The sequence below is a fragment of the Haliotis cracherodii genome, unplaced genomic scaffold, assembly GCF_022045235.1.
Source record: "Haliotis cracherodii isolate W230 unplaced genomic scaffold, xgHalCrac1.p SCAF_8, whole genome shotgun sequence".
Taxonomy (NCBI): Eukaryota; Metazoa; Mollusca; class Gastropoda; order Lepetellida; family Haliotidae; genus Haliotis; species Haliotis cracherodii.
In genome coordinates, this window is record NW_027266341.1 from 1,587,572 (window position 1) to 1,614,930 (window position 27,359).

Consider the following 27,359-nt stretch of genomic DNA (forward strand, 5'->3'; position numbering starts at 1 on the left):
TGCTAGTCTCCCTGTGGAGGTCCTCTGTACCTGATTCTAGTCTCCCTGTGGAGGTCCCCAGTACCTGATTCTAGTCTCCCTGTGGAGGTCCCCAGTACCTCATGCTAGTCTCCCTGTGGGGGTCCCCAGTACCTGATGCTAGTCTCCCTGTGGGGGTCCCCAGTACCTGATTCTAGTCTCCCTGTGGGGGTCCCCAGTACCTCATGCTAGTCTCCCTGTGGAGGTCCCCAGTACCTCATGCTAGTCTCCCTGTGGAGGTCCTCTGTACCTGATTCTAGTCTCCCTGTGGAGGTCCCCAGTACCAAATGCTAGTCTCCCTGTGGAGGTCCCCAGTACCTCATGCTAGTCTCCCTGTGGAGGTCCTCTGTACCTGATTCTAGTCTCCCTGTGGAGGTCCCCAGTACCTGATTCTAGTCTCCCTGTGGAGGTCCCCAGTACCTCATGCTAGTCTCCCTGTGGGGGTCCCCAGTACCTGATGCTAGTCTCCCTGTGGGGGTCCCCAGTACCTGATTCTAGTCTCCCTGTGGGGGTCCCCAGTACCTCATGCTAGTCTCCCTGTGGAGGTCCCCAGTACCTCATGCTAGTCTCCCTGTGGGGGTCCCCAGTACCTGATGCTAGTCTCCCTGTGGGGATCCCCTGTACCCAATGTTTGTCTCACTGTGGAGGTCGCTGGTCAGAATAGAACTTCCGCGTAAACATCTATTCATTCTAGAAGACGGTGTCCGAATCATAACTTTGACAAATATTGATTGAAAAGAACCATAATCTGACTTGTACACTGACGGTGCGTGAAGATAATTTAACACTAACAGCCAGTTAAATTGGACAATACCAAGGGGTCCAGTCACGTGACAGTCCGACCGCTGAACTAATGGTCTGGCTTCATCACACGACTGTGTTTCCAATTACCGTTCTTGAAAAGGTCAGGCGATCCATCCACCAGTCAGACTAACATTTAGTCTATGAAATCTTATATTTCACAATACCCTTCTTGACTCTCAAAATACAAAAAATAATTTTCCCTATGCTGATTTCATTTGGAATAGAGCTGGCTAGACTTGTTTTTGTATACCTTTCTAGATTGTTTTTGGGGGGTCCAGTGGATCACGATACCCCACCCCCGCCACCCCCTACCATTTTGAAAACCAAATGTAGTATATTGTAGGCAGTTAAATTGACTAAGATTAGAATTTGATATTTTGGACCCCTCCCTTTTAAAAACTCTTGATCTGCCCTTTCGTGTGGTGTTGCAGAGGCCCCAGTAAAGAACGGGAATGTCTGGGGATGTAAATTATAATTTTAGTTGCGAAAAATCAAAATTGGTTATTTATTCCCGTGTGTGTTTTATCGCTAAGTAAGGGCATCATTTATTGGGATGACATTAATAGTTTCCGAACACCGACGAACATGTTCACAAAAGGATAACGAGATTCAAATAATCGAACAGTAAAGTGATGTGGCCTAACGTGTTTCAGCGCGAATGGAGGTTTAAAAGTATACGAAGGTTGCGTGCTCATTGCACTTGGACCGCCTCCGTGGTCTAGTGGTAAAGGGTCCGCCCGGAGAGCGGAAAGTCTGGGGTTCGATCCCCGGCCGCGTCATTCCAAAAGACGTTGAAAGATGGTACTTGCTGTAACCCTGTCTGGCGCTCGGAGTCAGTATACTGTATCTGAGTGGGGTATGTGCATGCACGTCGCTATATATATAAGTGCAATAGTCTTGGACGCGACGTTAAACCCCATTTCACCCCACCTACAAGTGAAACAATGCTGACGTTAATTCTAATACATTTTGAACTCGACCCGTGAAGATCCCGGTTAGAACAGGTCTTCAGCAAAAGGCGACCATGCTTGTCGTAAGGGGCGATTAACGGGACGGGGTGGTCAGGCTCGCTGACTTGGTTGATGCATGTCATCGTATCCCAATTGCGTGGGTCAGTGCTCATGATGTCAATCACTGGATTGTCTGGTCCAGATTAAAATATTTTACAGACTACCGTCATACAGCTGGAATATTGCTGAGTGCGACGTTAAACAACAAACAAATAAACAAAGCATGTTGAACTCCATTATGAACTCTTTTCTACGGATTTCGAAATTCATCAAAATAGTTCGTTGGCTACATTTACACACGTTTAGCAAATCCCATGCATACTTAACGGCTTCTTTGCTGAAGAAGTGATACGTTGACACATACGTGTGTTAGGGGTACGAGTATTTATCGCAGAATATGTGATATCAACGAATTATTTGTATTAAATTCCCTTGAAGATAGCTCCAATGAAAGACATTGTACGGACGCTTCCCGTAATGCTTTTCAGATTGTACACATGTACAGGAAGTAGGTACTAATTACCTCCCTCGGCAATGCTGTATTCTTACCGGGGGAGGAGAACAGAATAGCCCACAGTGAATGGCGGATACCGCAACGATATGTCTTGAGTGATCGGCTTTACGTTATGAGTGAAAACGAAAATGCTACCTCCACCGCGAAAGGTCAGACTTGTCATTGGAAGCTTTTCTTTTCCTATCAATGACACATCTCGTCGAACTTTCTAAAGAGAATTTTAATGCGTTTGCTCTAATTTTATTTCAGGTCAAACCAACCGTTGCCTTGAAACACATTCACTCTGAACAAGTGGCCAAACTCCAAGCTAAGCACCAACAAGAATGTGATCTACTGGAAGATATTAGGTAAGTTAGGCTTGCTAGTACGTACAGTGTCTGTGATTACAGAGATAGCAACTTGTCATACAGGACGGACGTTATCAACAAGAGATGGAGAGGGACTCAATCCGTCTCACGCCCCCTATATGACAGTCGGGGCGCGAACGAGAGACAGTACCCTGTATCGGACAGTCCGACAAGATCATATCGGATCTTTAAAAGCTTGAGTAGTTCACCTATCCCAAATAAACGCCACAGTCGTTACTCCCAGGGCAGTTTGAGGCTTAAATACTGTTTGTTTAAGAGCGAGAACAAGCACTTTGATCTTCGCCCGAGTTTGTGAATTGGTACTGTAAACACTGCCACGCGACAAGCTGAGAATTAACCAACAGAGTGCTTCGTTTATGCGTTACCTCACGCTTGTAGTCAACTTTGTAACCCATTTAGACCACTTGACCTGGCCTTGCTGTGAAGAGGAATACCATTGAAATGGTGCTTCTTTATTCAAGCGAGGCGTGACAGATGCGATCGCAATCATTGGAAGCAATGTGATTGAGTTGTCTATGGTCCTTAATTGCATTGTGTTTATTGGGAGTGTTATTTGACAGTTGACAGCTACCTTGTAACAGGAGGTGACATATTGACACTGTATACAATGTTGCTGTTTCTGTAAAGAAACATGATTTATTTCCCTTGTGAATAACTGAAACAGGATATTTTTACCAAGATGTATGTTGTGTTGCCAGATTATATCCACATTGTTAAGAGTAACAGTGCATTGAGCACACTATGCGTGGAAGATATGCTATACTAGTGCAAATATTATTATCATTTAGTTCTTATTTGATTTAGCTTTGTCTTTATGTTGTTTGTTGTTTAACGTCACACTAGCCAATATTCCATCCTACCTATGTAACCACCATGTTAAATTTGTTCTCAATATTAACCATTAATACATTTCTATTGATGTAATTGTTAGGATAAAATATGTTGGACAATTTTGTTTGAAATATAACTTTGTATTCATGACACAATTGTATATTTATCAACTGGTGCTGATGCAACGTTAAATTTTAAAACACTCGCCATTTATTGTGATTCCCTCTATAAGGCTAAGCCAGCCAATAGCTATTTGACAAACACTACTTCAAGCAAGACACTAGAAGGAACACGGAATAGAAGACTATTAAAATCTTTTGACATGTAAAGATTTTAAACCTTAAAACATGCACCACATGACAGTATTGTTATCTGCATCAGGTGACGACAGCTGCAGGCTGTGTTGCACCTGTTTATTTTTATGTTGAGGAAAATTATTTTGAAAAGATCACAATGCTAGGAATAGTGGTGATCAAGGATAAACCAGCTGCACCTTTAGTTCCTCGGGCGGTGCCTCAATATCCCTGGCAGTGCTGCTAGTTCCTTGTAGGTCAATGTGGCTCATGTATAATCAATGTATCCAAGGAAGATATTTGTAACTTATTGATAAAGTGTTGGGCAATAGTCGAGAACGTAGATTCACAGTAAGGCTCATCTCAACCAGAAACCATTGATTCTCTAATGAGATGCACTGTGTTCCAGTTTGGTAGTGTAATGGGATGTTGTGCTTGTTTCCTACGGAGGCTGCACGAGATGTATGACATGTTTGGGTATCTATCGATATATTTCTTCCAGTGTTTATCTTACATGTCTTATATTAATATAAATTTTGTGAAAATACTTGAGGAAAAGGTTTGTGCATAATCATGAAAAGCTGATGTGCAGTCATTTGAATTGAGCTAATTATCAATTACTTCACTAGCTAGTGACAGCTATTGATAAGGAAGCATATTGATTTTGATGTATATGTAGTGGAACAAATGTATGAATGTTCAGAAAGCAGTTTGAATGAAAGCACAAATTGCTTAGAAATGATATTCCCTTTAGCTGTACAATCTAAAATTAGATCCTCAGCTATTTGCAAACACTCTTGAACTTTGTTTGACTCATATTACAAAACCCGGAAATAGACAAAAAGGAGTACCTGGATTTATGAGTTTGGCCTCATTTACTGACAAAGTAAAGCAGGTGCCCCCTTCCGTACCAACTGAGAGCACACTGATGTATACAATACTTGTTGGGGAGATTGGAGTGATATGAGAGTATATACACTGTTTGTTGGGGAGATTGGAGTGATACTAGAATATATACACTGTTTGTTTGTTGGGGAGATTGGAGTGATACTAGAATATATACACTGCTTGTTGGGGAGTTTGGAATGATACTAGACTATACACACTGCTTGTTGGGGAGATTGGAAGGCGACTAGAATATATACACTGCTTGTTGGGGAGATTGGAGTGATACTAGAACATATACACTGCGTGTTGTCTAGATTGGAGTGATACTAGAATATATACACTGAGTGTTGTGTAGATTGGAGTGATACTAGAATATATACACTGCTTGTTATGGAGATTGGAATGATACTAGAATATATACACTGCTTGTTATGGAGATTGGAGTAATACTAGAATATATACACTGTTTGTTGGGGAGATTGGAGTGATACTAGAATATATACACTGCTTGTTGGGGAGATTGGAATGATACTAGACTATACACACTGCTTGTTGGGGAGATTGGAGTGATACTAGACTATACACACTGCTTGTTGGGGAGATTGGAGTGATACTAGAATATATACACTGAGTGTTGTGTAAATTGGAGTGATACTAGAATATATACACTTCTTGTTTGGGGGATTGGAGTGATACTAGAATATATACACTGCGTGTTGTGTAGATTGGAGTGATACTAGAATATATACACTGCTTGTTGGGGAGATTGGAGTGATACTAGAATATATACACTGCTTGTTTGGGAGATTGGAATGATACTAGAATATATACACTGCTTGTTAGGGAGATTGGAATGATACTAGACTATATACACTGATTGTTAAGGAGATTGGAGTAATACTAGAATATATTCACTGCTTGTTGGGGAGATTGGAATGATACTAGACTATACACACTGCTTGTTGGGGAGATTGGAGTGATACTAGACTATACACACTGCTTGTTGGGGAGATTGGAGTGATACTAGAATATATACACTGAGTGTTGTGTAAATTGGAGTGATACTAGAATATATACACTGCTTGTTGGGGGGATTGGAGTGATACTAGAATATATACACTGCGTGTTGTGTAGATTGGAGTGATACTAGAATATTTACACTGCTTGTTGGGGAGGTTGGAGTGATACTAGAATATATACACTGCTTGTTTGGGAGATTGGAATGATACTAGAATATATACACTGCTTGTTAGGGAGATTGGAATGATACTAGACTATATACACTGATTGTTAAGGAGATTGGAGTAATACTAGAATATATTCACTGCTTGTTTGGGAGATTGGAGTGATACTAGACTATACACACTGCTTGTTGGGGAGATTGGAGTGATACTAGAATATATACACTGCTTGTTGGGGAGATTGGAGTGATACTAGAATATATACACTGTTTGTTGGGTAGATTGGAGTGATACTAGAATAAATACACTGCTTGTTGGGGGGATTGGAGTGATACTAGAATATATACACTGCGTGTTGTGTAGATTGGAGTGATACTAGAATATTTACACTGCTTGTTGGGGAGATTGGAGTGATACTAGAATATATACACTGCTTGTTTGGGAGATTGGAATGATACTAGAATATATACACTGCTTGTTAGGGAGATTGGAATGATGCTAGACTATATACACTGATTGTTAGGGAGATTGGAGTAATACTAGAATATATTCACTGCTTGTTGGGGAGATTGGAGTGATACTAGACTATACACACTGCTTGTTTGGGAGATTTGAGTGATACTAGAATATATACACTGCTTGTTGGGGAGATTGGAGTGATACTAGAATATATACACTGCTTGTTGGGGAGGTTGGAGTGATACTAGAATATATACACTGCTTGTTGGGGAGATTGGAGTGATACTAGAATATATACACTGCTTGTTGGGGAGATTGGAGTGATACTAGAATATATACACTGCTTGTTAGGGAGATTGGAATGATACTAGAATATATACACTGCTTGTTTGGGAGATTGGAGTGATACTAGAATATATACACTGACTATAAGTGTTGGACATGTGTATGAATAACCCATACTTCCTGAAATAAAACTGTATATAAATTTAAATAAACATAATTTTTGAGGGAAGCCTTGAGTATTAAGTCCCTTATTTCGAGGCCAAGAGCTGAAACAGACATGGATATCAAGGTTGCTAGAGCTGTGAAGGACGGGGTGAATGTTCTGTTTAATGTATGCTCTGGTTTCAGTGATGTGCAAAGATATACACTGGCTACATTTAATGTTTCACATGTTTCAATTATTTAAGGATATGCAAAGTCTATATGTGTGAATGTCTCTGTGACTGACTTCCACCTACTCTGTTCCTACTTAAGGTAGCTATCGGAGGGAGTGAGTCATGCTAGTGGAATGGACAGGCTCATCTCTAGTTATGTTTCCTAACGTGTACACAAGATTAATCCAGGTGTTCGGTGGGGGGTCTTAAGGTATACATAGACAAAGCTATTGTAGGACATACAGGCTGTAACTGTGCCCGGTATAACACAGGTAGAACACCACAGCAGGAGGGGGAGGAGGGCCAGTACTGATGGATGGTCGTCTTGTTATAGATAAGCTTGTGGATGGTACTAGTAGGCACAGCCCAATAATGACCTAGTGGATGCCTGGCAACTTGGTGGGCAGAGTGGGACCCTATGGTAGCCTAGTTTGGACCCAGTGTTGGCCCTGGATAGCCCTGTGTGGACTCCAGCAATGATCCAGTGATTGCTTAATGACCCAATTTTGGCCCAGTGATGGCCATGTGATGGCCCAGTTTAGGCCCAGTTCTAACCCAATATGGCCTCATCATGTTATTTATTTGTTCTCCAGTCAACAAGATTCAAGCTCTATATAACAGCAGCAGTCACACAACCCATATCAACCAGTGGTTGATGGCTTGAACAAAGGTCCTTGTCTGGAATCAGCTGATGGGGTTAAGGTGTATTCAAACAGCTGATGGGGTAAGGGTGTATTCAAACAGCTGATGAGGTTATGGATTATTCAAACTGCTGATGGGGTTAGGGTGTATTCAAACAGCTGATGAGGTTATGGATTATTCAAACAGCTGATGAGGTTAGGGTGTATTCAAACTGCTGATGGGGTTAGGGTGTATTCAAACAGCTGATGAGGTTAGGGTGTATTCAAACTGCTGATGAGGTTAGGTTGTATTCAAACTGCTGATGGGATTAGGGTGTATTGAAACTGCTGATGGGGTTTGGGGATATTCATTCAGCTGATAAGGTTAAGGTGTATTCAAACAGCTGATGAGGTTAGGTTGTATTCAAACAGCTGATGGGGTTAGGGTGTATTGAAACAGCTGATGGGGTAGGGTTGTATTCAGACAGCTGATGGGGTTAGGGTGTATTCAAACTGCTGATGGGGTTAGGGTGTATTCAGACAGCTGATGGGGTAAGGGGGTATTGCAACTGAGAATGGTTAAAGGTGTTTTGGTGAAGACAGCAGGAACTGTGTTGCAAGTGCCTACCTACTGACATTTAGTGAAGTTCTTAGGACCTAATCATTATGTAGGCTTGCCTGAAGGTAATGTCTATAGGAGCCCAGGGTTTGGGTCTGGAACACGACCAGGAACAGTACCTATGTCTGGAACACGACCAGGAACAGTACCTATGTCTGCAACATGACCAGGAACACGACCAGGAACAGTACCTATGTCTGGAACACGACCAGGAACAGTACCTATGTCTGGAACATGACCAGGAACAGTACCTATGTCTGGAACATGACCAGGAACAGTACCTATGTCTGGAACACGACCAGGAACAGTACCTATGTCTGGAACACGACCAGGAACAGTACCTATATCTGGAACACAACCAGGAACAGTACCTATATCTGCAACACGACCAGGAACAGTACGTATGTCTGGAACACGACCAGGAACAGTACCTATGTCTGGAACACGACCAGGAACAGTACCTATATCTGGAACATGACCAGAAACAGTACCTATGTCTGGAACACGACCAGGAACAGTACCTATGTCTGGAACACAACCAGGAACAGTACCTATGTCTGGAACACGACCAGGAACAGTACCTATGTCTGCAACACGACCAGGAACAGTACCTATGTCTGGAACACAACCAGGAACAGTACCTATGTCTGGAACACAACCAGGAACAGTACCTATGTCTGGAACACGACCAGGAACAGTACCTATGTCTGGAACACAACCAGGAACAGTACCTATGTCTGGAACACAACCAGGAACAGTACCTATGTCTGGAACACGACCAGGAACAGTACCTATATCTGGAACACGACCAGGAACAGTACCTATGTCTGGAACACAACCAGGAACAGTACCTATGTCTGGAACACAACCAGGAACAGTACCTATGTCTGGAACACGACCAGGAACAGTACCTATGTCTGGAACACAACCAGGAACAGTACCTATGTCTGGAACACGACCAGGAACAGTACCTATGTCTGGAACACGACCAGGAACAGTACCTATGTCTGGAACACAACCAGGAACAGTACCTATGTCTGGAACACGACCAGGAACAGTACCTATGTCTGGAACACGACCAGGAACAGTACCTATGTCTGGAACACGACCAGGAACAGTACCTATGTCTGGAACACGACCAGGAACAGTACCTATGTCTGGAACACGACCAGGAACAGTACCTATATCTGGAACACGACCAGGAACAGTACCTATGTCTGGAACACGACCAGGAACAGTACCTATGTCTGGAACACGACCAGGAACAGTACCTATGTCTGCAACACGACCAGGAACAGTACCTATATCTGGAACACGACCAGGAACAGTACCTATGTCTGGAACAGAACCAGGAACAGTACCTATGTCTGGAACACGACCAGGAACAGTACCTATGTCTAGAACACGACCAGGAACAGTACCTATGTCTGGAACACGACCAGGAACAGTACCTATGTCTGCAACACGACCAGGAACAGTACCTATATCTGGAACACGACCAGGAACAGTACCTATATCTGGAACACAACCAGGAACAGTACCTATGTCTGGAACACGACCAGGAACAGTACCTATGTCTGGAACATGACCAGGAACAGTACCTATATCTGGAACACAACCAGGAACAGTACCTATGTCTGGAACACGACCAGGAACAGTACCTATGTCTGGAACACGACCAGGAACAGTACCTATATCTGGAACACAACCAGGAACAGTACCTATGTCTGGAACACGACCAGGAACAGTACCTATATCTGGAACATGACCAGGAACAGTACCTATATCTGGAACACGACCAGGAACAGTACCTATGTCTGGAACATGACCAGGAACAGTACCTATGTCTGGAACACGACCAGGAACAGTACCTATATCTGGAACACGACCAGGAACAGTACCTATGTCTGGAACACGACCAGGAACAGTACCTATGTCTGGAACACGACCAGGAACAGTACCTATGTCTGCAACACGACCAGGAACAGTACCTATATCTGGAACACGACCAGGAACAGTACCTATGTCTGGAACAGAACCAGGAACAGTACCTATGTCTGGAACACGACCAGGAACAGTACCTATGTCTAGAACACGACCAGGAACAGTACCTATGTCTGGAACACGACCAGGAACAGTACCTATGTCTGCAACACGACCAGGAACAGTACCTATATCTGGAACACGACCAGGAACAGTACCTATATCTGGAACACAACCAGGAACAGTACCTATGTCTGGAACACGACCAGGAACAGTACCTATGTCTGGAACATGACCAGGAACAGTACCTATATCTGGAACACAACCAGGAACAGTACCTATGTCTGGAACACGACCAGGAACAGTACCTATGTCTGGAACACGACCAGGAACAGTACCTATATCTGGAACACAACCAGGAACAGTACCTATGTCTGGAACACGACCAGGAACAGTACCTATATCTGGAACATGACCAGGAACAGTACCTATATCTGGAACACGACCAGGAACAGTACCTATGTCTGGAACATGACCAGGAACAGTACCTATATCTGGAACACGACCAGGAACAGTACGTATGTCTGGAACACAACCAGGAACAGTACCTATGTCTGGAACACGACCAGGAACAGTACCTATGTCTGGAACATGACCAGGAACAGTACCTATGTCTGGAACATGACCAGGAACAGTACCTATGTCTGCAACACGACCAGGAACAGTACCTATGTCTGGAACACAACCAGGAACAGTACCTATGTCTGGAACACGACCAGAAACAGTACCTATGTCTGGAACACAACCAGGAACAGTACCTATGTCTGCAACACGACCAGGAACAGTACCTATGTCTGGAACACAACCAGGAACAGTACCTATATCTGGAACACAACCAGGAACAGTACCTATGTCTGCAACATGACCAGGAACAGTACGTATGTCTGGAACACGACCAGAAACAGTACCTATGTCTGGAACACGACCAGGAACAGTACCTATATCTGGAACATGACCAGAAACAGTACCTATGTCTGGAACACGACCAGGAACAGTACCTATGTCTGGAACATGACCAGGAACAGTACCTTTGTCTGCAACATGACCAGGAACAGTACCTATGTCTGCAACACGACCAGGAACAGTACCTATATCTGGAACACAACCAGGAACAGTACCTATGTCTGCATCACGACCAGGAACAGTACCTATGTCTGCAACATGACCAGGAACAGTACCTATATCTGGAACACAACCAGGAACAGTACCTATATCTGGAACACGACCAGGAACAGTACCTATGTCTGGAACACGACCAGGAACAGTACCTATGTCTGGAACACGACCAGGAACAGTACCTATATCTGGAACATGACCAGAAACTGTACCTATATCTGGAACACGACCAGGAACAGTACCTATGTCTGCAACACAACCAGGAACAGTACCTATATCTGGAACACGACCAGGAACAGTACCTATGTCTGGAACACGACCAGGAACAGTACCTATATCTGGAACACGACCAGGAACAGTACCTATGTCTGCAACACAACCAGGAACAGTACCTATGTCTGGAACACGACCAGGAACAGTACCTATGTCTGCAACACGACCAGGAACAGTACCTATGTCTGGAACACGACCAGGAACAGTACCTATGTCTGGAACACGACCAGGAACAGTACCTATGTCTGCAACACATCCAAGAACACGACCAGGAACAGTACCTATGCTTGGTTTACCCAGCTGCAGAGGTGGAGTGGCACGGGCTGATTGGCTGTGTTAGGCAACACGGGACAGTGGAAGCTGCTGTTGCGGGGAATGTCCACCAGTAATTGACTTGACCCAGATTAGTGCAACTCAGGCTAGCTGATTGATTTTGGCTTACACCTAAGATTGTGGCTGTATTCCCGGAACATCAAACATAGTGGCGCTGGTTGTGTGCCGTGCATCGCGATCCTGTACAGGGATGTGGGGCTGCTGGGGTGGGGAGTGAAACAGTGAATTTTGTTTGACACTGCATCAAACAGTAGTAGTGTTGCTGTGGTGTGGAGTGAGTGAGTGAGTTGGGTTTGACACTGCATCAAACAGTAGTAGTGTTGCTGGGGTGTGGAGTGAGTGAGTGAGTTTAGTTTGACACTGCATCAAACAGTAGTAGTGTTGCTGGGGTGTGGAGTGAGTGAGTGAGTTAAGTTTGACACTGCATCAAATAGTAGTGTTGCTGGTGTGTGGAGTAAGTGAGTGAGTTAAGTTTGATACTGCATCAAATAGTAGTGTTGCTGGGGTGTGGAGTGAGTGAGTGAGTTTAGTTTGACACTGCATCAAAAAGTAGTAGTGTTGCTGAGGTGTGGAGTGAGTGAGTGAGTTGGGTTTGACACTGCATCAAACAGTAGTAGTGTTGTTGGGGTTCCACGTATCACAAATCTGTATTTGGATGTGGGATTTCAGTATTTGTTGTATTGTAATGGGAGGACGTATGTTGAAAGTCTCTAGCATGGCAAGATGCTGACAGACAAATTATTACCAGGTGGAATCTGGAATGGGAGACCATGGGGAACAGATCCTTGCACGGCTACGACAGTCAACACTGCACAGCGAGTTGTGGTGGGCTACGACAGTCAACACTGCACAGCGAGTTGTGTTGCTGTATGTGGTGCCGTAAAGCGCTTGCCTTAGGTTGTCATGGAAACTTTCATAAATGTTAAGGAATGAGGGAATAAAAACTGGAAAAGCTTCTATATTACAGATGTAAAATAAACTTTTATTTAACATTCAAAAACAGCAGCCTCTTTTATTTCAGGCAGAATTATTCAAGTTGCTTGTGTCTTATGTCAAGTAATCTATTTCTGCCTCAATATTCCAGACACTAGAGAATCATGACATTTCTTCCCAGATTAATGGTATTACTTCATTATTTCTAATTTGGTGTACGTAATGAGTGTAGACCTTGATCTGTCATCTGATGATCGTAGACTGGCAGTATTTCCACCGGGATTGTACAGTTGAGCAGTGTTTGGTCTATCTGTCTAGTTCCAGATTTGTCTTGTTTCCTTCCCTACAGGTCTATCTGATACGCTGGGCGCCCCGCACAATTGCTGCAAAGGCTTCTAAAAGCTTTTGTTGTTATATATGTTATCTCAGCCTGGCATAAATATGTTTATTGTGATTGTTCACGGATAAAAATGCTGTTATCATTTAGTTGACCCTTTGGAAGGCAATCTGCCGGAATATTCCTGTCGGCAGTGGTAGATGTTTGCGTTGCTGATGATGTTGTTCTCCTTGTTGTATAGATGAAGCTAGCGACACAGGGATCTACCAACACCTGTAGACTAACATCTAGTCTAGGAAATGAACATATTTTACAGAAAAAAACAGTTGTTAAATTAGTTAAAAAATCTAATAAAGGAGCCCATTTTTCCTCATTTTCAGATACTGATACTGCAGTAATCTAGATTTGCCAAACATTATAGACTTGCATGGGCTGTATTGGAAATATTTGTTTCAGGGTCTGTATGACAGACTACCACACCTGCTCAGAGGCTGATATTCCCGTCCCAAGTCTGAACCATATGTCAGTCAAAATTCCCCAATGGCAAATGAAAAGTTCCTTTTCATGTAAATATAATTATAATGAATGTGATGGCGTGGTCGAGGTGACTTGTATTCCTCTGATGACAGCCCCCAAAACGGGAAGAAGTGTACAACCTTGCAGTGAATGCAGTGTTAAAATGCAGTGCTGAGATATGAACTCCAGAACCTCTCAAAATAATAGCTATAAAAAATGCCATTTGGAACAAAGTTTTCCCCAAATATGCCTGGCAGTCGTAGATAAATCCCTGGGACATTCATAACACTGGCTGCGGGGGATGCAACATTGGGCCCAAGTGGGACATGTTCCTTTGCAAGCTCCTCACAGCAATAGTCTGAGCTCTCTATTATACTTTCACTGCCACCAGTCAAAGCTCCCCACTGTGCTAGGTGGCCTACAACCATACAAGGAGTTGAACTCGCAATGTCATGTTTAGAAACAAGTGATGACACTATTGACGACAGCTAAATTATTGACTGTGGATGTCAATTTAAATTTATATTTCATTTCAACCATCGTGTGCATCCCTTGTTTGAAAGCAACCCTGTGCATCCCTTGTTCCAGAGACTCTCTGTGAATCCCTTGTTCCAAAGCCACTCTGTGCATCCCTGGTTCCAAAGTCGCTCTGTGCATCCCTTGTTCCAAAGCCACTCTGTGAATCCCTGGTTCCAAAGCCACTCTGTGAATCCCTTGTTCAAAAGCCACTCTGTGAATCCCTTGTTCCAAAGCCACTCTGTGAATCCCTGGTTCCAAAGCAACTCTGTGAATCCCTTGTTCCAAAGCCACTCTGTGCATCCCTGGTTCCAAAGCCACAATGTCAATCCCTTTTTCCAAAGTGACTGGCTCCTTCAGAGCTCAGTGATATCAATCTCAAATAAATCATGCTGTAAGAAGCTACTCTGATAGGGGTGGAGGAGAGGAAGGGGGGGGGGGGGGGGTAGATGATAAGGGGGAGCCCTAGGCATCGGCTGTCATCTTGAACACTGACATCAATGTAGGATCAAAGTTAATGTGAGTGCAGATCCTGCCCCAGGCCCTGAACTGGGATGTGTGTCAGCTGTTGTGAGGGATATGTGACACTGCTGTTGAGAAAAATATGTTTTGTTGCACTTAACATAAATGAATAATGGTGCAATGTTTACCAGACCATGGTATTGCAGGTCTAAATTCAGTTGTAAATATTCTATACTGACGTATCGGGGGAGAGTAAAAGTAGGTATGGTGTAGGTATTTGAGAAACAATAATTGCACTGAAGACTATGTACAGAATGCTGTGTGTTACGGTTCATATAACCCAATTCAGCAGACAGGGCTGTGAGAGTGTGGGTGTCAGTGTAGTACTACAGTGTATGTACAGAATGCTGTGTGTTATGACAGATTTAACCCGGTGTATGTATGTGTTACAACTGATATACTCTATCTAACACAGTGAATGTATGTGTTACAGCTGATATACTCTATGTAACACAGTAAATGTATGTGTTACAACTGATATACTCTATGTAACACAGTGAATGTATGTGTTACAGCTGATATACTCTATGTGCTACAGTGAATGTATGTGTTACAGCTGATATACTCTATCTAACAGAGTGAATGTATGTGTTACAACTGATATACTCTATCTAACACAGTGAATGTATGTGTTACAGCTGATATACTCTATGTGCTACAGTGAATGTATGTGTTACAGCTGATATACTCTATCTAACAGAGTGAATGTATGTGTTACAACTGATATACTCTATCTAACACAGTGAATGTATGTGTTACAGCTGATATACTCTATGTGCTACAGTGAATGTATGTGTTACAGCTGATATACTCTATGTGCTACAGTGAATGTATGTGTTACAGCTGATATACTCTATGTGCTACAGTGAATGTATGTGTTACAGCTGATATACTCTATCTAACAGAGTGAATGTATGTGTTACAGCTGATATACTCTATCTAACAGAGTGAATGTATGTGTTACAACTGATATACTCTATCTAACAGAGTGAATGTATGTGTTACAGCTGATATACTCTATGTGCTACAGTGAATGTATGTGTTACAACTGATATACTCTATGTGCTACAGTGAATGTATGTGTTACAGCTGATATACTCTATCTAACAGAGTGAATGTATGTGTTACAGCTGATATACTCTATGTGCTACAGTGAATGTATGTGTTACAGCTGATATACTCTATGTGCTACAGTGAATGTATGTGTTACAGCTGATATACTCTATCTAACAGAGTGAATGTATGTGTTACAACTGATATACTCTATCTAACAGAGTGAATGTATGTGTTACAGCTGATATACTCTATCTAACACAGTGAATGTATGTGTTACAGATGATATACTCTATGTGCTACAGTGAATGTATGTGTTACAGCTGATATACTCTATGTGCTACAGTGAATGTATGTGTTACAGCTGATATACTCTATCTAACAGAGTGAATGTATGTGTTACAGCTGATATACTCTATCTAACAGAGTGAATGTATGTGTTACAGCTGATATACTCTATGTGCTACAGTGAATGTATGTGTTACAGCTGATATACTCTATGTACTACAGTGAATGTATGTGTTACAGCTGATATACTCTATGTACTACAGTGAATGTAAGTGTTCCAGCTGATATACTCTATGTACTACAGTGAATGTATGTGTTCCAGCTGATATACTCTATGTGCTACAGTGAATGTATGTGTTACAGCTGATATACTCTATGTGCTACAGTGAATGTATGTGTTACAGCTGATATACTCTATGTGCTACAGTGAATGTATGTGTTACAGCTGATATACTCTATCTAACAGAGTGAATGTATGTGTTACAGCTGATATACTCTATCTAACAGAGTGAATGTATGTGTTACAACTGATATACTCTATGTGCTACATTGTATGTATGTGTTACAGCTGATATACTCTATGTGCTACAGTGAATGTATGTGTTACAGATGATATACTCTATGTACTACAGTGAATGTAAGTGTTCCAGCTGATATACTCTATGTACTACAGTGAATGTATGTGTTCCAGCTGATATACTCTATGTGCTACAGTGAATGTATGTGTTACAGATGATATACTCTATGTGCTACAGTGAATGTATGTGTTACAGCTGATATACTCTATGTGCTACAGTGAATGTATGTGTTACAGCTGATATACTCTATGTGCTACTGTAAATGTATGTGTTACAGCTGATATACTCTATGTGCTACAGTGAATGTATGTGTTACAGCTGATATACTCTATGTACTACAGTGAATGTAAGTGTTCCAGCTGATATACTCTACGACTACAGTGTATGTATGTGTTACAGTTGATATACTCTATGTGCTACAGTGAATGTATGTGTTACAGCTGATATACTGTATGTGCTACTGTGAATGTATGTGTTACAGCTGATATACTCTATGTACTACAGTGAATGTATGTGTTACAGCTAATACACCCTAGCTAGTAATACTACAGTGAATGTATGTGTTACAGCTGATATACTCTATGTGCTACAGTGTATGTATGTGTTACAGCTGATATACTCTATGTGCTACAGTGAATGTATGTGTTACAGCTGATATACTCTATGTGCTACAGTGAATGTATGTGTTACAGCTGATATACTCTATCTAACAGAGTGAATGTATGTGTTACAGCTGATATACTCTATCTAACAGAGTGAATGTATGTGTTACAACTGATATACTCTATCTAACAGAGTGAATGTATGTGTTACAGCTGATATACTCTATGTGCTACAGTGAATGTATGTGTTACAACTGATATACTCTATGTGCTACAGTGAATGTATGTGTTACAGCTGATATACTCTATCTAACAGAGTGAATGTATGTGTTACAGCTGATATACTCTATGTGCTACAGTGAATGTATGTGTTACAGCTGATATACTCTATGTGCTACTGTAAATGTATGTGTTACAGCTGATATACTCTATGTGCTACAGTGAATGTATGTGTTACAGCTGATATACTCTATGTACTACAGTGAATGTAAGTGTTCCAGCTGATATACTCTACGACTACAGTGTATGTATGTGTTACAGTTGATATACTCTATGTGCTACAGTGAATGTATGTGTTACAGCTGATATACTGTATGTGCTACTGTGAATGTATGTGTTACAGCTGATATACTCTATGTACTACAGTGAATGTATGTGTTACAGCTAATACACCCTAGCTAGTAATACTACAGTGAATGTATGTGTTACAGCTGATATACTCTATGTGCTACAGTGTATGTATGTGTTACAGCTGATATACTCTATGTGCTACAGTGAATGTATGTGTTACAGCTGATATACTCTATGTGCTACAGTGAATGTATGTGTTACAGCTGATATACTCTATCTAACAGAGTGAATGTATGTGTTACAGCTGATATACTCTATCTAACAGAGTGAATGTATGTGTTACAACTGATATACTCTATCTAACAGAGTGAATGTATGTGTTACAGCTGATATACTCTATGTGCTACAGTGAATGTATGTGTTACAACTGATATACTCTATGTGCTACAGTGAATGTATGTGTTACAGCTGATATACTCTATCTAACAGAGTGAATGTATGTGTTACAGCTGATATACTCTATGTGCTACAGTGAATGTATGTGTTACAGCTGATATACTCTATGTGCTACAGTGAATGTATGTGTTACAGCTGATATACTCTATCTAACAGAGTGAATGTATGTGTTACAACTGATATACTCTATCTAACAGAGTGAATGTATGTGTTACAGCTGATATACTCTATCTAACACAGTGAATGTATGTGTTACAGATGATATACTCTATGTGCTACAGTGAATGTATGTGTTACAGCTGATATACTCTATGTGCTACAGTGAATGTATGTGTTACAGCTGATATACTCTATCTAACAGAGTGAATGTATGTGTTACAGCTGATATACTCTATCTAACAGAGTGAATGTATGTGTTACAGCTGATATACTCTATGTGCTACAGTGAATGTATGTGTTACAGCTGATATACTCTATGTACTACAGTGAATGTATGTGTTACAGCTGATATACTCTATGTACTACAGTGAATGTAAGTGTTCCAGCTGATATACTCTATGTACTACAGTGAATGTATGTGTTCCAGCTGATATACTCTATGTGCTACAGTGAATGTATGTGTTACAGCTGATATACTCTATGTGCTACAGTGAATGTATGTGTTACAGCTGATATACTCTATGTGCTACAGTGAATGTATGTGTTACAGCTGATATACTCTATCTAACAGAGTGAATGTATGTGTTACAGCTGATATACTCTATCTAACAGAGTGAATGTATGTGTTACAACTGATATACTCTATGTGCTACATTGTATGTATGTGTTACAGCTGATATACTCTATGTGCTACAGTGAATGTATGTGTTACAGATGATATACTCTATGTACTACAGTGAATGTAAGTGTTCCAGCTGATATACTCTATGTACTACAGTGAATGTATGTGTTCCAGCTGATATACTCTATGTGCTACAGTGAATGTATGTGTTACAGATGATATACTCTATGTGCTACAGTGAATGTATGTGTTACAGCTGATATACTCTATGTGCTACAGTGAATGTATGTGTTACAGCTGATATACTCTATGTGCTACTGTAAATGTATGTGTTACAGCTGATATACTCTATGTGCTACAGTGAATGTATGTGTTACAGCTGATATACTCTATGTACTACAGTGAATGTAAGTGTTCCAGCTGATATACTCTACGACTACAGTGTATGTATGTGTTACAGTTGATATACTCTATGTGCTACAGTGAATGTATGTGTTACAGCTGATATACTGTATGTGCTACTGTGAATGTATGTGTTACAGCTGATATACTCTATGTACTACAGTGAATGTATGTGTTACAGCTAATACACCCTAGCTAGTAATACTACAGTGAATGTATGTGTTACAGCTGATATACTCTATGTGCTACAGTGTATGTATGTGTTACAGCTGATATACCCCAGCTAGTACAACAGTTTTACTGCTGCTTAATAAAAAAGGCAGTAAGACTGTAGTTTTTGCTGCTAATTGAGACCTGTAAAGATCCGGGGTAGAATATAGGCCTTCAGCAACCCATGCTTGCTGTAAGAGGCGACTATGCTTGTCGTAAGAGGTGACTATCAGGATCGGGTGGTCAGGCTCGCTGACTTGGATTATGCATGTCATCGTATCCCAGTTGCGTAGACCGATGCTCATGATGTCAATCACTGGATTGTCTCGTCCAGATCAAATTTTTTACATTATTTGCTGAGTGCGGCGTTAAACAACAAAGAAAAGAAAGAAAAAGACAGCTAATTGAAAGTTTGGCAACATTTGTTATAAACCTGCACTCTGCCATGTTATGTATACAGGTCACTAATGACCCACATACCTGGCTCTACTTACTTCTAATGATTTGTTTTGACACCTGATTACCTACATGGAAACAGTGTGTGACTGGGATGTAGGCTGGGGGCTGGATGAGCGGGATAGTGATATGTTTACATTGTGATACAGAATGTAGATGTGTTGTCAAGAAGGAATTAGGGGAGATAGAGGTAGGGCTTATTTAGCGTATCGGTATGTCTTGCTATTGTTTAACTACCATATCATCATACCTCACTCTCATGTTGCCTACTTTGTATCACAGTATATTTCACAGTGATGGACATGAATATTTACATATGTATCAGCTTTCTTTAGTCTGGCAAAGGGTGCGTTCTTGGTATTATCCATTGTTTAAATGGGTCGGTGTTACTGAAATAGTTGTTTGTGTAGCAACATAGTGCTCTACAGGAGTGGAAAGGGTATTGCATCATCATCATCATCATCATCAGCAGCAGCAGCAGCAGGACTGTAGTCTTGACATCTGTGGCATGTTGGTTTACTTGTGAAACCAACCAACTTGTGATTGATTGTGTGCGGTTCAACCAGTGCTGTTGGTGTATCTGTCTACTTTATGCTGTAACAGGAGTGAGAGATGTTGAATGTTGTTTTTGGCTGAAGTCAGAAATATTTCCAGGTGTTGTTTTACGCGACTGGCAAAAATATTTCAGTAATATCACTGTGGCCTATGAATCAACATCTGGGAGAGAGGGATGGTCAATGCTTAGTGTTGTAACCTGGTATAGCAATATATATTATACTGTAACCTGGTTCTGTTACAGTTGCCATGGTAACTGTTGATGCCAGGTTTGGCCCCAGAAATGGTTTTGTTTCCCATGACACAATTTACCACCATGTCCTTGCAGAGAAACTGAAAATCAAAACAATATAATTATTTAAGAATCCAAAAAATATTTTATGTAGGGATACATTGGAACTTATATGATATTTCCTTACCTTCCCATATCCGTCCTAGTCAGGCTGTTTGAAGCACAAGTACTTTGTTTTGCATTGTACCGGCGATGCGGGTTACCTGGTCCGAGCGGTGATCTACGCTGGCGTAGTAGGATAAGTGTAATGTGGTGAGACTGACTGACAGGTGGCTATTTATAGACGTTATACAGAGCAGTGATCAGCTGCTGGGTCTGAATGGTGTATCGGGCTGATCAACCAGACAGTGTTGAAGTGATACAGTGTTTTGTCTGGGTGTACAAACACCTAGCTACCATTTCGGACCACCCAGACATAATCTGGTAGTACTGTGATCTCCCAGCTATAAGAACACAGTTAGTAATATTCAGAAGCATTAGAACTTCATTGTTGAACAATTCCAGAAACTGGAAATGGACTTATTTACAATCAAAGAATAGAGTGAGTGAGTGAATGAGTTCGGTTTTAGGCTGCTTTTAGCAATATTCCAGCAATATCACGGCGGGGGACACCAGAAATGGGCTTCAAACATTGTACCCATGTCGGGAATCGAACCTGGGTCTTCGGCGTGACGAGTGAACCCTTTAACAACTAGACTACCCCAAAGAATGGGTGGAGAACTGGTTAGGAATGAGGGCCCTGATGTGTTACTCAGTCACTGAGGACGGCCTTTGTCAGATATTTAGCTCACCTGATTGCCAGTCAAGTCAACTTATGTCTTGTCCTGTTTGTCCACTCGTCGTCATGTATGGTGCATTGTTAACAGACCGCCTCCGTGGTCTAGTGGTAGAGCGTCTGCCCGGAGAGCGGAAGGTCCGGGGTTTGATCCCCAGCTGCGTCATACCAAACGACGTTAAAAAATGGTACTTGTTGTTACCTTGTCTGGCGCTCGGCATTAAGGGGCTAAAACAAGGACTGGTCAGCTCGGAGTCAGTATACTGTGTCTGAGTGGGGTATTCATCACTTGAGCCATATTTAAAAAGCTTTTTATGGCCATTTTTGTTAAATAAATATGAAATTTGGTACAGTTGAAGTTAGTGGGGATTAACTTACATGTTCCAATTTTTGCAATAGTTTTATATTTGACCTTGTTTTGACCACGCGCTTCAAGTCTCACACCTGTAGTTTTCCTGGTGTAGGGTTTGAATGCTGTCAACTTGACCCTTGACCCTGACTCAACGTGCAGAGAGTGAGTGAGTGTCTCTTGCTGCAGACAGCAATGTTATGGTTGTAGCCTTCTGTCTAAGCATAAGCCAGGTAGTGTTTAACACATGGTGTTTTCATTACATTTAATTTCAACACAGAGTAAATTATTTTTCAACCAATCAAAAGAAATTATGGATTGGCACCCTACATTAGGTATTAATGAGTTATAATTATATCAGAACACATCCCTTTAGTTTTAGGTCAAAGTAATAGGTGTAGACTACAGTAGTAGGCAGCATGTGAAACAATAGATGTTTGTTTGCTGTTTACGCTGCACTCAGCAATATTCCAGCTACATGACAGCGGTCTGTAAATAATCTAGTCTGGACCTACCAACCCAGTGATTGACATCATGAGCATCGATCTAAGCAACTGGGATACGATGACATGCATCAACCATGTCAACGAAATCTGACCAGCAGATCCCGTTAGTTGCCCCTCATGACAAACATAGTTGCCTTTTACGTCAAGCACGGGTTGCTGAAGACCTATTCTAACCCGGATCTTCATGGGTCCAATGAGATGTGAATATGTTGTTGGTGCCAGCCTATGATGTGTGAGATCTGGAGAATGCTGACAAATGAATGTACAGTATTATGTCAATGACGTCTCAGTTTGAAATTTTCTGTTGACTTGAGGCTGTGTAATGATTTTGCTCAATATATCTCTTGATGTCATAGTTAAAAGGGGTTTGCATATATCATTACTGAACACAATATTGTTTTGTTTCATTTTTCAAAATTGTGGACGTCATCTGTGAATAAATCAATGGAATGACTGACCTAATTATTGACATCCTGGATGCAGGGGACCGATTACATGTCTTATGGGCCTGTCAGCAACGTCACTATTGATCAGAGATAAAAATCTAACGCTAAATAGAAAACTAGCAGTGACAGTGACAATTAAGCTGATTTACTGGAATTGATTTATTAAAAGCTTGCTTATCGCTAATCAGGCAAAGAATATGAATAATATATAGGCAGTGTTGGGATGATGTGGACCACAGCGTTGTGGTGGTGCAGTGTTCACAGATGTGCGTCACAGCGAGCTTATACGTTCCGCCACCTGTCACCTCTAGACACACCTACTTCTCATTGACTGCCGCTGTGGACAAAGCATGTCTACACTGTTCAAACCTTCATGGGTACAGTGGGAATAGCTGAGTTTATATCTTACTTTCAAGTGCATATTTACACCTCACAGGAACAGTTTGAGCAAGCACCTGTTTGGGAATTGGCCATGCAGTTTACCACGCATCCCTCTTACAGTCAGTCATTTAATATAAATGCATTGGCATCAATATTATATTAATCATACTGGCCCTGGATGAGCATATGCAATGTTAAGGAGCAGCAGTGTGACATTGTGACTGTTGATATCACTTGCTGTCAGTGGTTGTATATATGTATATTTTATTGTATATCTTCTTTGTAACAAATGAACACTATCGGTGAAATAATGTATAAATCAATGACAGGTATAAACGATGTAAACATACGTTTCAGTACCAAATGGCCCTCGGGGGCCAAGAGTATACACCTCTACATTACAATAATCTTTGCCACTTAAAGTTTGGCTCCAGCGCTAGGTAACAGGCTGCCAGACGACTTCATGGATCAGGACTGTTCCTTTGATCCTTTCTCAAATACTCTGAAGTGGTGATTTAGTCTGTGAATGTTGACATTATCTGGTCTGATTGACAGTACATACAGGCCTTGTATAGACCAATGTACTGATCTGTATATACCGGTACCTCTCTCTCTCTCTCTCTCTCTCTCTCTGTTTCTCTCTCTCTGTTTCTCCATTTCTCTGTCTTTCTTCTCTTTTTCTGTGTGTCTATCTTTCTCTCTCCGTTTCTCTCTCTCTCCTCTCTCCTCTCTTTCTCTCTCTCTCCATTTCTTTCATTTGTTTTTTCTCTGTGTTTGTGTCTTTCCGTTTCTCTCTCTCCGTTTCTTTCTGTTTCTTTCTCTGTTTCTTTCTCCTACTTTCTCTCTTTCTTTCTCCATATCTTTCTCTGTGTGTGTCTTTCTTTCTCTTTTTCTCTCTCCCCGTTTCTCTCTCTGTTCCTTTCTCTGTGTGTGTGCCTCTTTCTCCTACTTTCTCTCTCCATTTCTTTCTCTGTGTGTATTTCTTTCTCTCTCTCTCTCTCTCTCTCCGTGTCTTTCTCTCTCTCTCTCTCTCTCTCTCCCTGTTTCTTCTTATCATGGTTACTTGATTTAACAAAACGACATGTGTTTACATTAATATGTACATAAACACTTATAAATACTTGTTTGATAGATTTCAATCAATAAAAGAAGCATTCCAGAAGTTGGGTATATGGCGTCTGATACAAAAGAACGCCAACAGTTTTGTCCTATTTCTCACAGCATCACAGACATATGAGACTGTATGAGTGGTGCACGCTCTAACTCACTCGTCATGCAGATGAGGAAATACTGGGTTTTCTAATGATATCAAAATTTCAATTTTTTGAAACTTTTGTGTGGGTTCACAACAAGTTGTTGATCTCCTTTGAAGAATTTGTTATTCCATGAATATTCAAGTACCTGAGTGAATATTACAGCAATTTTGCGGCTATTCACAGCAATCTATAAATATTCAGGATAACGTTTACTTCCTGAAGGCCAAATAAAGCTGTTTGTTTAAACAAGAATTAACCAGGAATAATCGAGAGACATTCTGATGTTTTCAACAAAGTTTGTTCAGTTATATTCATGAATGTTCTTGGTTGATATGCACAAATTAGAATTTAATGGTGCAAGTGGGTATGCAAATGTTTGAATTAATTCAATCTCACTATATCTTGAATAATCATGCTTAGATATCAAACGATAACAATGAACTAGAAAGAATATTCAAGTAATTAACATAGCGATGAATTGTACTGGATTCAACTTTGCTGCATGCTTTTCTATGACATATTTTGGTTATTTGCATATGTGCAGCATGAACTGTACTTCCCGAAGCACTCCAATTTTACTTGTTTACTGGCCCCAAAATCAGAGTCATAAAGTGCATGTATAACCTAATATAATTCAGATGGTAGTCTGGCATTTACTTGCATAAACTTCATGTAATTTTATTATTTTCAATTCCTTTTGTCTCAAATATAGGACAGTTATTTTCTTAAATGGAAAAATGCATTTTGTTATATTTTTGTAAGAAATTTTACACCATTTTGCATGTATTATATAACATAACCTTTTGGACAAACTGATTTATTAACTGATATAAATAAATAGAGGTAATCACATGAGTGTGTTTGGGGATGGTAAATATCCTGCATTAGGAATAAACATTGTATTTAGCAAGCCTTGGCGAGCTAAATACATAGTGTTTATTCCTAATACAGGATATTTACCATCCTCAAACACACAAGCGTGATAACCTCTTTATCATATAATGTCACTCTATAATTCCGTGCTTGAAAATCGCTTTCCCTCTCTCACAAACATTACCTAAACATTGCAAGTTTTCCTGGAATGCGCGCATTAATATCTATTACGTCACAGGGTGAGTGATGTGTCAGTCGGACAGTGACAGTAGCCAATATAGTTCCAACTGAAATCTGTTTCTTACACAGTGGCGAAGCAACATATACGCAAAACAACAATTGTTTTTACTTGCATTTCGCGGCAATCCATCGGTCTTTCCGCTAGAGTAACTGCCCTTTGTCAAAGGGAAGCTACTCTAACCCTAGTCGGCCACGTTCAGACGTTGTTCACAGTCGGTCTGTCCTGTCATAATGTTAAGAAGTGCAATCAGATGTACACACAGCGACAAAACGAAACAAGGTAACAATTCAAACATATTTCGGCCAATTCCAACTATTTTAATTTGTGGAAAAGGTTTCAAGCCGCAGAGGACTACAAGCATAGATATGGCTACTGATCCTGCTTGGCTAGGCCTAGTGCTCTCGCAAAATTGTTTTGAAATTTATATCTCCAAAGTTGCCAAAATTTATAAAATGCCTTAGCGGTGTCACAGTTAGACACTGATTTTCAGTATATTAGACTGTTCTTTTGATACTGATAGCAATTATCTCTGTAGTTTATCCAGATTGCCGATGGTTAATTCTGACTCGATTGCCGAATGACAAGGGCGACGCCATGTTTGTTTATAAACACTGAAAGTAGTCCCTACTTGACCTTTGATATACAGTATGCATCTCTATATGCATAAGACCCCAACGGATATCGTTTTTATCCATAGGCTTTATCCTGCCGAGAAACCTACCCATTATATGATAAATAAATTTTATTGAATTAGTTAATTGAATTTATTTTCTGTACTGGACATGTAGAATAAAGTGATGGAGTGCCTGACCAGTCCTCTTTCAAGGTGCTGCCGAAGTGCTTTTAGTGCCAGTGACTGTATAGTAAAGTGATGGGGTGCCTGACCAGTCCTCTTTCAAGGTGCTGCCGAAGTGCTTTTAGTGCCAGTGACTGTATTGTAAAGTGATGGGGTGCCGGACCAGTCCTCTTTCAAGGTGCTGCCGAAGTGCTTTTAGTGCCAGTGACTGTATTGTAAAGTGATGGGGTGCCGGACCAGTCCTCTTTCAAGGTGCTGCCGAGGTGCTTTTAGTGCCAGTGACTGTATTGTAAAGTGATGGGGTGCCTGGCCAGTCCTCTTTCAAGGTGCTGCCGAGGTGCTTTTAGTGCCAGTGACTGTATTGTAAAGTGATGGGGTGCCTGGCCAGTCCTCTTTCAAGGTGCTACCGAAGTGCTTTTAGTGCCAGTGACTGTATTGTAAAGTGATGGGGTGCCTGGCCAGTCCTCTTAAAAGGTGCTGCCGAGGTGCTTTTAGTGCCAGTGACTGTATTGTAAAGTGATGGGGTGCCTGGCCAGTCCTCTTTCAAGGTGCTGCCGAGGTGCATTTATTGCCAGTGTCTGTACAGTAAAGTGATGGGGTGCCTGACCAGTCCTCTTTCAAGGTGCTGCCGAGGTGCTTT

At 41.2% G+C, this 27,359-nt stretch overlaps 1 protein-coding gene across 3 annotated transcripts in view; it reads left to right on the plus strand.

Annotated features, from left to right (window-relative positions):
• The window catches only part of LOC139450500 (F-BAR and double SH3 domains protein 2-like), a 144,582-nt gene that overhangs the window by 11,182 nt on the left and 106,041 nt on the right, over positions 1–27,359 (plus strand). For 2 of the 3 annotated variants that reach the window (XM_071232225.1, XM_071232227.1), the window contains exon 2: positions 2,596–2,693. In XM_071232225.1, coding sequence (XP_071088326.1) covers positions 2,596–2,693 — 98 coding nt within the window. Of the gene's footprint in view, positions 1–2,409; positions 2,496–2,595; positions 2,694–27,359 lie in introns of those variants that run through there. The other variant, XM_071232226.1, reaches the window with a different exon arrangement.